This window comes from Dermacentor variabilis, chromosome 8 (assembly GCF_050947875.1).
Source record: "Dermacentor variabilis isolate Ectoservices chromosome 8, ASM5094787v1, whole genome shotgun sequence".
Classification (NCBI taxonomy): Eukaryota; Metazoa; Arthropoda; class Arachnida; order Ixodida; family Ixodidae; genus Dermacentor; species Dermacentor variabilis.
The window spans coordinates 127,100,022-127,113,762 of NC_134575.1; the positions used below are offsets into that span (position 1 = coordinate 127,100,022).

General features: G+C 47.3%; 1 protein-coding gene across 1 annotated transcript in view; it reads right to left on the reverse strand.

The window, feature by feature from the left end:
* Positions 1–13,741, reverse strand: part of LOC142590775 (glutathione hydrolase-like YwrD proenzyme) — a 127,294-nt gene that overhangs the window by 88,092 nt on the left and 25,461 nt on the right. The window contains exon 2 of the mRNA XM_075703194.1: positions 7,511–7,664. Coding sequence (XP_075559309.1) covers positions 7,511–7,620 — 110 coding nt within the window. The 5' untranslated portion in view covers positions 7,621–7,664. The remainder of the gene's footprint in view (positions 1–7,510; positions 7,665–13,741) is intronic.

A 13,741-nucleotide genomic window follows, 5' to 3' on the forward strand; every position in this document is an offset into this window, starting at 1 on the left:
CATACGGGGTACAAAGGCCACCCGGGCTTCAGGCCTCTGCATACCGCCACCAGTATTGTGATGACCCTGTTAAAGCAGGCAATAGCGGTATTTGTGGCTTACATGCGACGATGATTGTTCCGTGTGCGGACACTGTCGTAGGCGTTTGCAGCGTTCAGAAAGCATCCCACTCAGTTCCACGACTCTGTCTTAACCAGTTGCGCGTTTTCGTGAGAACGTCATTATTTGAGACCTATGCACACACAAACCTCTTGACTACCACCGCGGAGTTGCATTACAAGACACTCGTGATCGTGAGCGGCCTGTAGTTCTTTAGTAGTCCATCGTTTCCATCCCTCTTGCGCAGGAAACTAACGCGTACGCATTGCCATGTTGGCCGAATGGGTTTACCATTTAGGGTCCCGGTAAATATGACGGCGTGGTGCTCTCAGGATGTATTGCGCAGACATTTCACCAGATCCACTGGGATATTGTCCAATTCCTCGCCTGCATAGACCACAATGCGCATGAAGTCTCGGTGAAGCACCAAGTGCCGTTATCACCTACTTACATTTGTCTACACTATCTTAGATGCCCTTGTATGGGTTGGCAGGATGAGTTTCTAGTAGCTCTGCAGGCGGGGACGCGAGCAGTTGCTTCAGTTGGATTGCTAAACGTCCCTCAAAATGCGAGATGGGGTGGCCGGTGTCCTATTTCCTATGTTCTAGGTGAGGACTTTTCCGATCGAGAACGTCCACACGAGAAGCATTTCTGTGCTGCGTAGCCAGCGGACACTCTGAATGAAAGGAGTCGACGGTGTTCATATTCAGCGATCTCTTTTTGCACGGTCTCTTGGACGACCAGTTTACCTCGGATGTGTGATTACCAGGTCTCCTGGCATTCGTCGGTGGGCAGGTCCCTCACAGCGCTGCTTTGGTGCCTGTTTACGGCCTTGCGGGCTTCGAAAGGCATCTGTGCTTCCGGGTCCCAGCATGCCTTGAAACGTACTCCACCGCGTGCATTCGTACAAATTTCATGTTTCGCGAATTCCGTCTCATTTGTTTTATGAAGTCGTTTTAACCTGGGTGCTTTTTCATTCGCAAGTGATCGTCCGCTTCCTCCGCGACAGCCTCGTTGGTGGTTACCGACAAGCGGCGTACTGCTAGCGATCGTTTCTCTTTGCCTGGGCTATGCCGCGTGCATGTAGATAAAGGTTATACGGATGCGGTTGTGATCACTTCCTACGCTGGCCCAGCCTAATTGGTCGTGAATTGCATCTCCCTCACTTCATGTGCCAGACCCTGCGATGCGAGTGCATCGTCAATACATGTGCGGCTAGTCTTGGAGCACCAAGTAAACTCGCCCGCATAGTCGACAAAGGGATTCAGCACATAGAAGCACGAGTCTTCGGATAGCTTCTAAGCATACGAAGAACACAGGAGGGCATAGAGCGCCACCTTTCCAAAGCCTAGGGTGACACCTCAAATGCAATACATACCGGTGCATGCGAAGGCCTTGAAATGCGTAGTGCGGCAACCGGGCTCCTCTCTCGCCCTACTTTTTGGACACGCTGTTACATATAGTGGAGCTCGTAGCCTCCGAGACAAAAAGTTTGACACGCCGGGGCGTGCGAACACTCGGATTTGCACATTCAAATCGGTGGCCCATACTAAATGGCCTAATTTGGCGTTGTGTTCATTGAAGAGTGACACATACCCAGTGAATCTGTGGCACAGCCTGCTAAAGAGCCGGGCTGCTGACCGGAAGATTGCGGTTACGGTACAGCGGCAAATTTCCAGTGCAAACGCTAGTTACCGAATGTGGTATTCAAGAGCTTCATAGTTCAGCACAGACCGAGTGGCACATTACTAATGATCCAAGTCAGCGTCAAAGAGTGTCTTCGAACACTGGTGCCTACCCTGTCCCTCATCGATCGGGAAACATATCGACGTGAAAGAGCTTTGTTGAAGAGAGACATGTATATATAGTGCTGTCCGCTCTTGTGTAGAGTGCGCGTGCGGCCGGATGGATGGATTGATGGAACGTAGGAGCGGCCTCTTTAGAAACAGGGTGATGGCAGTGGCCACCATGCTCATCTGTCTAGTTTTGTTTAACTGTGTTGTAAGCTAATAAAATTCACCATTTTCTTTAAATACGTCTTCCTACACTTTTAACCTTATGTCACCTATCTAACTTTGAGCCACCAATCCTCCAATCACCTCCTGCTACTTCCACCGTATATTAATATACATGACTATTGTTATATGTAAACCCCAGGACCTCGGGAAGCGTGACTGTGCCCGCATCGACATCGGGATGTATACCATCACATTTTAGTATGAAGTGTTCTGTTGTTTCTACAGATTTAGCACACACAATAGATGTGTCTTCTTCGTTGTTAAATTTATTTTTATTGCTGCGCGTTCTAAGGCATGCTTACATAGCTTCAAAGTGTAGGGCACTGCCTCTTGAGTTATAAAACGCTTCCTTCTTGATCTGCTGTTCCCAGTATCGATACAGCTCAACACTATGCTTCTTTCCCATTGAATGTATCTCATTTTTACCTTCCGCGTTTTAACCTCTCCTTTAACGCTGTATCTTTCTCCATCCTCGTGTCTGGCTTACTTACTGGTTGGCTTCTTAGTTCATTCCGCCATTGCGAGTCAATGCTCTTTCGGTATAGGTATTTAAATAGCTTAGCTGCCCACCTGTTATCCTCCAATTTCTTCAGGTGGTTCTCGTATAGGATTTTACTCTGAGCTTCCTATGCTTCGAACGATGCACAGCCTACATCCCCCTGTAATGCTTCGTTTGTAGTTTTCCCGTGGGCACCTAGTGCTAATCTTCCAACAGCTCTCTGATTTACTTCTAGTCTCGACTGAACTTCTGCCCTTAAGCACAGGAGCGCATTCCTGAAAGTAAGTCCCGGCACCATTATTCTTTTCCATATAGCTCTCAGTATTCCATACCTGTTGTACCCTCACAATGTCCTATGTCTCATTATCCCGGCATCTCTTCGCCCTTTTGCTATGAGAGACTGTTCGTGCTTTTCCGTGTACGTCTACCCTTTGTTTATCCATACCCCGAGATATTTTTATTCAGCCACTCGGGATATTTCGTGGCCTTCTATTGTAAGCTCCTCATCAGCTGTATCGTTGAAAAACATCCCACCGGACATAGGTGCGCTAAAACTGACACCATTGGCATTGCTCCGCAGGGCGACACCTGGCGGCAGTTGCTGGGTCGGAGACAGTGTGTCCAGGAGCATGCTCGGCCTAATAGACGTGCAGAGCTGCTCTGAAGTGTGGTGACGTTGAAAAGCACTTTGTTTACCCTAATCTGCACTCAGTCTTAGGGCGCTTGTGACCCGGCAAATGACATAAAATGAAGCGCATGGGCTCATAACGTGCGCCAGTCCTTCCGCAATGAATGAAATCCGCTCACAGACTGTTCAAGATAACAATGGCGCTTAACAACATCACCTCTAGGTTAATGTAGCACACGAAAATTTGTATTTTTATTAGGCCCTGCATGGTCCTGGGCACGCTATCTTGGTTACAGCAGCAGCAGCCGCCGCCAGATGTCGTCCCGCAGAGCAAAGCGCGCCGTCCACTGCTCTAGAAAGGAGTGAATGACACTGTAGACATAGGGACGTAGTCGGTGACCCAAGTTGAACCAATATTTGGGCTGGAACCCTGTTAGCTAAGCACAGCAACCCGATGCGCTAAGAATTCCTCCACGGAAAAACCAGGGAGCCAGACGGGCGGGAGAATGGTTGCCGCAAACATCGATAGATTGCTAGATTGCTAGATTGCTAGATAGATAGACAGATAGATAGATAGATAGATAGATAGATAGATAGATAGATAGATAGATAGATAGATAGATAGATAGATAGATAGATAGATAGATAGATAGATAGATAGATAGATAGATAGATAGATAGATAGATAGATAGATAGATAGATGGCGGACGGACGGCTGGATGGACGGATAGATGGATGGATGGATGTATGCCCCTGGATAGTGTGGGCAGTATCTTAGGAATGCTATTGTTTTAAAAAAGGCGACCAAAACAGTGTTCACTCGCAACCGAAATTGTATTTCGAGTTATATAAGGAATAGATTTCCGATTTAATAAAGGAAGCAGGAAAGAAGTGCTACAAAATTCAGATAATTGTCTACTAGTGCGTAAGCATTGGTTTGCTCGGCTGTCACTTCGCTTTTGCTAACTCGCTTTTCTAGCCTATGCATCTCTACAGATCGATTTTCTGGCGCCAAAAATGTGTACATGTCAGTAGACAATTCTCAGAAATTGTGTAGTAACTTCGTAGATTGTCATGTCCATACTGCTTAGACAATATATTAACGTTCCAGACACAACTTTGTTCCGTACAATCATGGGATTAGAGTTTTCCTGTAATGCGGAGTTGTGTAGTTCTATATTTGTTATGTTTCCTTTTATTTTATTTCCTTTTTGACAACCTGATAGTGGTGACGTCACCAACTTTCTTTTTTTTATTTTTGAAGGCTACTGATCGTCTACTTTCATAGCATTATCACATCTGAAAAACAGCCACTATATAATTTCCTATAATATGCAATCCCAAAACAGGCTTCTTTGCACACTTAAAAGTAATGCGGGAAAGTAAGCTTTCATGTCGGTATGACGAGACTGGTTGTCTTTTCCTTTTCATTTTCCATTCTTTCCTCATCCTATATAAAGCTACCAAACATTTACAGTGACATTATCATAGCAATAAAATGCTTGAAATTCGGCAATTAGCCGTTCATGTTGTAGATAAGGGGTTCAATATTTTTCTTGTAAAACAGATTTCGCTGGAGTACTCGCAAAAAATGCGTACGCATTATTACGATTAAGTATGTTAGATAAGAGGCCGCCGCACTTTGGAGCTATATCATAAAGATTGTCCTAGACACTACATGATATACGTTACCTCCCCTGGTGAAAGGAAATCGATGCGTGACTTACATTGGTCGATTGAATTGATATTAAACATGTTGACACTATCTCTCTTGCGAGATGGGCCTCAACTCAATACAACATTTCAGTCTTATTAAACAAGGATGTATAGCGGAATATGGGACAAAGAGCCACGTTATGCGATGCTATGTAATTTGTGACATTGAGCGCGTGAGCGTTAAACGCTAGCAACGTGGAAAACCTAACCATAGCAACTGCCTGCGTCAAAGGTCCTGCAAACAATGTCAGCACTCTTGATTACCTGACTCCGCGTTCAAGCGTAGCGTTTAGGGTCCGATTTAAAGATTATATGTTATTATTACGAACTGCGAGAAGAATCCGAATGGCACTGATACTGTGCATGCACACTGCACTCGAAGTGTAGAATTGGCCAGTTCACCGTCCTCGCTAGAATAACAAGCAACTGGGAACGACGTCACGTCGCGATGCGTCTTTACTTGTCTTGATTTCTCTGAAGTTTATGACCTTTGAGAAATTTAGTACTGATTCTATATAATACGAGTTTTGTACCATTTACTGCAAGTTCGAATAGTTTAAAACTTCAATCAATAGCACCAATGGCGCCATTGCATTCCCAACTGCGTCGGTTCCATTCCTATTACTTGACCAAGGCGAAAAAGCTCGTGCAGTTTTGTTGAGGTACCCGTTAAAGAATCACAAGTGCTCGAAATGAGTCAATGGTCCCCAACAAAGGCATGCGTTCTGTTCACGACTTCGTTATCGATACAATTACACAAATATTATTTGTCTACGTAGGTTTCTAAGCACACTGACATCCATAATAAACAAGTTGAAAAGGGTCCCGGCATCAATACTTGAACATCTAGCTTAGATAAGAGGAACCGAGTATTCAACCACAGTGCAGACTTCCAGGAATGAACATGGACAGCGATGATGGCCAGAACGGAACGCGCGCTTTAAATCTCTCAACTAATGATATCCTGTAAAAAATAGGTTGATGTCTCCTTCGAAAAAGTTGTAGTCCTCATTTTGTTCCATACTATGTGTTTTTTAGATATTCTTAAAGATAAACGTTATGGAATCCAGAAACATACGTAAGCTGCCCTAGGTAAACTGAAGACATCAGTACAGGGTAGTTTCTCGTACTTAGCCTTGGTTTGCTGCTGAATACACACAAAGCTATGCTCTATGATTCGGATGTTTGCATAAAAAAGGAAGTTATGTGGCAGTTAAGAGGAGTAACAGGATGTCAAACTTTTTTGTCTTAGCAGAAAGTGTTGTCATAAAAGTTATGTGATAGTTACTAAACCTATTTTAGTCATTATATAGGCCACTAACACGTGAAAGCATATAGCTGACGTGTAACAGCTGGGTCAGTTCTCTGCTTAGCTTATTGAAGAACATGTGTTTGCGACACTTCCTTCAATAAATTTCACACGCAATGGAATAAAACTAAGTTTGTGAAGGAATATCAATAAATTCACAAGACACAACTGTGCAGGAGTAAACAACAACTACAACGAGAACATTTAGTAGTCGATATGAAGTACCATATAAGTGCCAAAAGTTAGAACACGAAGGTTGGACAGAATACAAAATTAAGGTAAGCGTACAAAAATTGGCATGTATACATATTCGAGGCGAGACTACGTGGACTCTCAATTTGACACATGCATTAAGGCCACATGCAACTTTACCAGACGCATATGGCTGCAAAAAAAAAAGGGACCCGGCCTTCCTAGAAAAATCCCGATGAGATTTGAGTGGCGATGACATCGTTGGCTATCGGTGGGAGAGCGTTTCTAACAGCTCAAATAATAGTTCAGTGACATCAAGCTTCCTGCGAATACTGTGACTCGTTCATTCGATTAATTTTGTCCATCAATGCGATTACAGCTACCGAGAAGGCAATATCCACGTGTGGGCTAAATGTGGTTGAATCAGCTGCTAAGACAGAAGCAGATTGCGGCCGGTATGTTTCTTTATTATTGCTTCTCTGTAAGTTCGGTACGCTTCTAGTATTAAATGAGAGGTAAGCGCTGCAATACGTGAGCCAGCCAGAATGACAGCGGTGTACCTAGGCGTTTGTACTGTTCATTAAAGAAGTATAATGTCACAAAACCAGCGAAGCCGTAGACAATCACTGAGCAGCATTAACAGCCTTCCACCGCAGTTATGCCGCGCGGTACTCCGAACGATCTGCATGAATTTTGTTTGTCTTGTGTTATTAAATAAAAGGAAAAGAAGGAGGATATTATTGACTTTTTATGTATAGTGTACAAGAGATACGGTAAAGCAGAATGGACAAAATAAATAACTTGCTGCCGGTGGTTGCGTGATCCACACTGTACTATGATTTCCTTGGCTTCAATATCTGTTGTTTCGAAATCCTTGTCATTAGCAAAAGTAGAGCTCCTTAGTTTACCTTTTTCTCGTTAGTAGCGCGGTCAAAACTGGTGTCACCTTCGGAACGTAGGTGTTTGTACGGGTTATATAAAAAACTAACTAAAGAATATGAAGCTAAGAGGCTATGACCGCTGTGCACTGCCTCCCTCTGCCACTTACCATCCATCGACGCAGCGAACGCTCTTTGTGCGGGCGTCGTAGTGCACGGCGAAGCAGTCACCTCCAATGCCGGTGGCATATGGCTGAAGAACCTGCATGCAGGCTCCCATGGCAAGCGCCGCGTCAGCAGCGTTGCCTCCACGGCGGAGCACGTCTGTGGGTTTGATGATAATTTTGGAATGAAAATAACAGATGGCTTCGTAAGCCTACAAGCGATACCTCACGAAAAGAGGATTTTACTGTAGAACATGCATTCACATTTGTGATGTAGGGTGCCTTCGGAAAAATAAAATTCTAAATAATTCAATAGCATCTGCACTAAAAGTTAGGCCTGGCCTGGAATAGGTTGAACCGCTCCTTCAGAACTTAGGAATTTGAGGTAATTTATGAACCAATCTGATGTCAACAGATTAGCTTTAGCTTTTCAAGATCAGGAAAGGCTACTGTTGTTGCAGGAATATTTTTAGTTTTCAATAAACTGCGAGCTGCTGAACAGCTTGTAGTTCCTGTCGTTTTAAAACTTTTGCTGCGTTAGTTGCATATATAATATTCAGCAAATTTGAGCTCAACAACACTACGGAAATAATAAGGTGATCTCGTCTGTGCATGGTGAGCACGTTTTGCATATCAACAAAAATTTAAAGACAAGTATTTTGCATAATAGGAATTTTGCCACCCATAATAAAAAGGCGAGCTGACAGCTTTCACATCCAATACACTGTGTTCTTGAGCGCACTTGTCGATGATGTAGATTTTTGTTCAGATAGCAATACCACGAATATGAGAGCACATTTTCAGGCTGCATTATTGTCGAAATCAGCCCACATATATTGTTGAGTAAAGTCGCGTTTCTGGTCGCGCTTTTGTTTGTGTTTTCTTGGAAAATGGTTAACTTTCTTTAGTTACTGTCTGCTTTCGCTAATCAGTGCATTATTACTGCTGTAGATAGCCTTAGCTAACTTGTTTGTTTGTTCTTGTTCCAAGCTTTATTTTAACGTCTTTTTTGCTGACCGACGTGAACTACAATGCTTCCAACTGTCTAATTTCATGGTGAAAAAATATACTGACGCCTAGAATCGATGAACCCAAAACCAATCCAAAATTTCCAAAAAAAAAGAACACCTTGTCTTCAAAGCCAGTTGGCACCGGCGCATCCTGCACAGTGTTTAGACATGAGGTCTGTCTCATGTGTCGATTAGGCATAGCGTTAAAATTTCGTTTGGGACACCACTTTAACAAGAACTTTTTAATATTGTCACCCAGCTATTGCAAGTAAAACAGTTTACCACCGACATATTGGCAAAAAAACGTCTTATTTTGCGATGGCTGGTCCTCGGAGAGCGCGCGCGCAACCACGAACTTCGTCGTTCTCGCCTTAAGGGTCCCGTGTCATCACGTGCAAACTTATTTCGTGTCATTGCTCCCCTCTCAAAAGCGACCGGCCCGGTCGCTTCTAGGGCAGCGGGCGCGCACTATGGGCAAGAGTGCCAACATGAAGAGACAAAAAAACATACAGGAATGTACACAATGCTGAAGCGGTTTGTGAGGGTTGCTTGTCCCTCGCCTGCGTAGTACGGCTTCATCGGTACTACGTGGACGACTTCAGCACGGGGAGGGCGTCGGTTCGAACCAGGACCAGAGCTTTGAGGCAGCACCTCGTAGTTCACATCGCTGAGGCGGCGTACAACTTCATAGGGGCCGAAATAGCGGCGCAACAATTTCTCTGAGAGCCCACGGTGTCGGATAGGTGTGCACACCCACACGCAGTCGCCTGGTAAGTACTAGACATTCCGTCGGGTCCGGTTGTAACGGTAGGCGTCGGCATTCTGCTGGGTGCGGGTGCGATTCAGAGCAAGCTGGCTAGCTTGGTCTACCGGGAGCATGGCGTCAAAGGGGGTTGTAACGCGACGCCCGTAAACAAGCATGAATGGTGTCAACTCGGTGGTGTCCTGCACAGCGGTATTGTAAGCAAACGTGAGGTATGAAAAAATTTCATTCCATGTTTTGTGTTCCACATCAATGTACATGGAGAGCATGTCGGCCAATGTTCTGTTTAGGCGCTCTGTTAAGCCGTTAGTTTGGGGATGATAGGCTGTGGTCTTTCAGTGCTCGGTGTGTGTCAGTGTGACGACTTGTTGCAATAACTCCGCTGTAAGCGCTCCACCGCGGTCAGTAATGAGTACAGCGGGTGCACCACGACGAAACACGATGTTGTGTACGAAGAAGCTGGCGACTTCAGCAGCAGTTCCCCGTGGCACAGCTTTCGTCTCCGCATAGCGAGTTAAATATTCAGTTGCCACGATTATCCACTTATTTTGCAAGGATGACGTGGGGAACGGCCCAAGAATGTCCATTCCCACTTGCTGGAACGGCGCCGGAGGCGGATCCAAAGGCTGAAAGAAGCCGGCAGGCTTGACGGGTGGAACTTTAGGCCTCTGACAGTCACGGCACGTTCGCACATAGCGCTGAACTTACGAAAATAGGTGTGGCCAATAGTGTTTTTGCCGTATGCGCGCTAATGTCCTCGCGAAGCCTAAGTGGCCGGCACAGGGATCATCGTGACACGCCTGTAAAACTTCCTCGCTCAGTGCCGTCGGAACGACGAGAAGGAAGGCTTCCTGGCTGTTCTCGAAATTTTTCTTGTACAGGACATCGTTTCGCAGGCAGTACGACGTCAATCCTTGTGGAAGTGGGCTTGGGACAACAACGTCAGCTCCCTCGAGATATCGGATGACTGGAAGCAGCTCAGTCTGCACGTTGATAGTCAGCAATGCGCACCACGTCGGGGACACCAAGAAATGGCAAATCTAGCTCCAAGTCGGAGGATGTCAAGGGAATAGGAGAACGTGACAAGCAGTCAGCGTCGCTATGCTTATGGCCGGATCTGTAGACAACAGTTATGTCGTATTCCTGGAGGCGGAGGCTCCAACGAGCGAGGTGACCTGACGGGTCTCGTAGATTGGCAAGCCAGCAGAGCGAGTGGTGATCACTGATCGCTCGAAATGGCCGGCCGTATAAGTAGGGTTGGAACTTGCTGATGGCCCACACGACTGCTAAGCTTTCTTTTTCGATCTTTGAATAATCAGCTTCTGCTTTTGTCAGGCAACGACTCGCATATGCAGTTACACGTTCTGTGCCATCTTGCCGTGGAACCAGAATGGCCCCGAGTCCTACGTTGCTGGCGTCGGTGTGTATTTCAGTTGCCGCGGTGGCTTCAAAATGCGCCAGCACTGGAGCGGATTGAAGGCGCTTAGGCAATTCGGTGAAGGCCGGCTCTTGGTCTTCCGTCCACGCAAAGGGCACATCCTGTCGCGTCAGTCTAGTGAGCGGTTCAGCAATCCTTGAGAAGCCTTCAACAAAACGATGGTAGTAAGCGCAGAGGCCCAGGAACCGCTGAACAGACTTTTTATCTTTAGGACGAGGAAACTCGGCAACGGCAGCGAGTTTTTCTGGGTCTGGTCGTACTCCTTGGGAGCTGACCTTGTGGCCTAGAAACTTGAGTTCCTGGAAGCCAAAGTAACATTTTCCAGGCTTGATGGTGAGGTCGGCCTTGAGTATTGCGGTAAGGACACTTCGTAGCCGGGCGAGATGTTCATCGAACGTGCTGGATAACACAACTACGTCGTCTAGGTACACTAGACACGTCTGCCACTTTAGTGCAACGAGTGCAGTGACCATCATTCATTGAAACGTAGCAGGAGCGGAACAGAGATTGAAAGGCAGCAATTTAAATTCGTACAGCCCATCGCGAGTTCCGAAGGCGGTTTCTTCACGGTCACGCTCGTCCACTTCGATTTGTCAGTAGCCTGACTTTAGGTCTAATGCAGTAAAGAACTGAGCATGACGCCGACGGTCCAAAGCGTCATCGATCCGTGGCAGGGGATAAACGTCGCGTTTGGTGACTCGGTTAAGCCGTCTGTAGTCAACGCAGAAGCGGATGTGTTGTCTTTGTTTTTTTACTAGTACGACAGGCGATGCCCACGGACTTGTCGACGGCTGGATGACGTCATCATTAACATTCCTTGAACTTGACGCTTCATCGCCTCCCGCTCCATAGGTGACACGCGATACGGATGCTGACGAACAGGCCACGCCGATTCCTCCGTAATGATCCGGTGTTGCGTAACGGAAGTGCGCTGGACTTTGGATTCCGTGGAAAAACAGCCGGAGAATTCTGTCAGTAGGCCCAGCAGCTGATCCTTCTGTACATCTGCTAAGACAGCATTAATGTGGACACGGGTATTCAGGCTGGCCTTAGTTGTTGCATTCGGTGAAGTCACTTGTAATGTGCCGATGTCTGAGAAGTCAGCAATGTCGTTCAGGAATGCCACAGCAGTACCTTGAGGGACGTGCTGATACTCATGGCTGAAGTTTGTCAACAAAACCTGCGAGCACTTATGCTGTATTCGAACAAGGCCTCGGGCGATGCAGATGTGTCTTACGAGCAGCAGCGCGATATTTGCCTCGGCAATACCCTCATAGCCGTCGAATGCGTCGCAGGTGATGAGGGTCACTACGCTACTCCTTGGCGGCACCGTGATATGCTCGTCAACAATCCCCAAGGCGTTGACATACGTGTCGTCAGTGCTGCTCGCTGCTAAGGCCTGTGCCGTCGGAAACGTTACCCACGACTTTTGTAAGTTAATCACAGCTCCATTAGCCTGCAGAAAGTCCATTCCCAGAATTAAGTCCCTCGAACAGCCTGGGAGGATAACGAAATCTCCGAGGTACGTAAACCCACGAATGCTCACTCGCCCTGTGCATCTTCCTACCGGGTTTAGCAGATGGCCTCCTGCAATGCGAATCTGCGACCCAGTCCACTCGGTAGAAACTTTCTTCAGCTTTCAGGCAAGGTCCATGCTCATAACGGAGGTGTCCGCTCCAGTGTCGATTGCCGCCGTTATTTCTTCGTCGTCTATGGTGACGGTAATGTTCGACGTTACTAGCTCTCGTAAGGTGTTTGACTCCGTCTGTACGTTTGCGTCGTTCTGATTTCGTCGTTGTCGTCGTAGTGGAGGATCTTGCGTACGGTCGTTGTCAGCGGCCTCACCTCCGGAGGTCGCTGAACTCAGTTTTCCCGACCCGCCGGGCTAGGCGAGCGGCGTCTCAAAGCGGCTTGGCTTGGTGATGGTGACCTGTAACGAGCAGGAGACAACGAACGGGGCTCCTGCCATCGCTGATCAACATTGCGACGATTCGAAACGAAACTCTATTTCCGGCTGCCGCGCACAAGGTCATGGACGAGGTGCATTCGGCGAGAATCCACGGAACCCCGCATTACGATAAGGACACATTCTGCAGATGTGTCCTGCTTCGCCACAATGAAAACAAAGGGGCTTGTAGTCTGTGGTGCGCCAGGCGTCGCTCTTCATAGTCCTTGCTTCGGCGATGTGCGGTGGCTGTGAAGCGGCCTGAAGCTTACGTCCATTTGTTGAGTGGGGCGTACCATGCTGCACGCACTTGAGGGTGGCGGACGGCGTACTCCTTCAGTGGAACTCGTTCCGGCGTATGGTGCCTGCTGTGGTGCCTCGTACTGTCCAGGAAGATGGACGGCCTGTCGGACCTCGGCGCGCACCATTTCCGCAATGGAAAGTCGTCCCTCAGGGGCAGTGGTTGTCTGCATCTTCTGCAGTTCCTCCTTGACGACAGCCCTGATGAGTTCTCGCAAGGCGCCAACGTCGTTACCCAGGGTAACGGCAGATAGCTCCCTTGAAATCATGGCGTCGCGGTTGTTTTGCTCGGCCCGCTGTTGAAGCGCCTCTTCCATAGTAGTGGCTTCGTCATGGAACTCTGCAACTGTCGTCAGCGGATTTCGAATGAGGTCAGCAAAGATTTCCTATTTGACGCTTCGCATGAGATGGCGCACCTTCTTTGTTTCAGTCATAGAGGGGTCCGTACTTCTGCAAAGCCGATTCATCTCTTCTACGTTCGACGTCACTCGCTCATTCGGGCCTTGAATTCTTGCCTCCAACGCTAACTCCGCCCTCTCCTTGCTGTCCGCCCTAGGGAAGGCATTGAGGAACTGTCTACGAAATTGTTCCCATGACGTCAGTGTCGCCTAGTGGTTCTCAAACCACGTTTTCGTGGAATCCTCACGAGCGAAGTACACGTAGCGTAGCTTACGCTCGTGGTTCCAGTCGTTGAGGTTGGCAACCCGGGCAAAATGGTAAAGCCAGTCGTCGGCGTCCTCGGAAGCACTTCCGTTGAACAGATTCGGCGTCCGGATGTGAT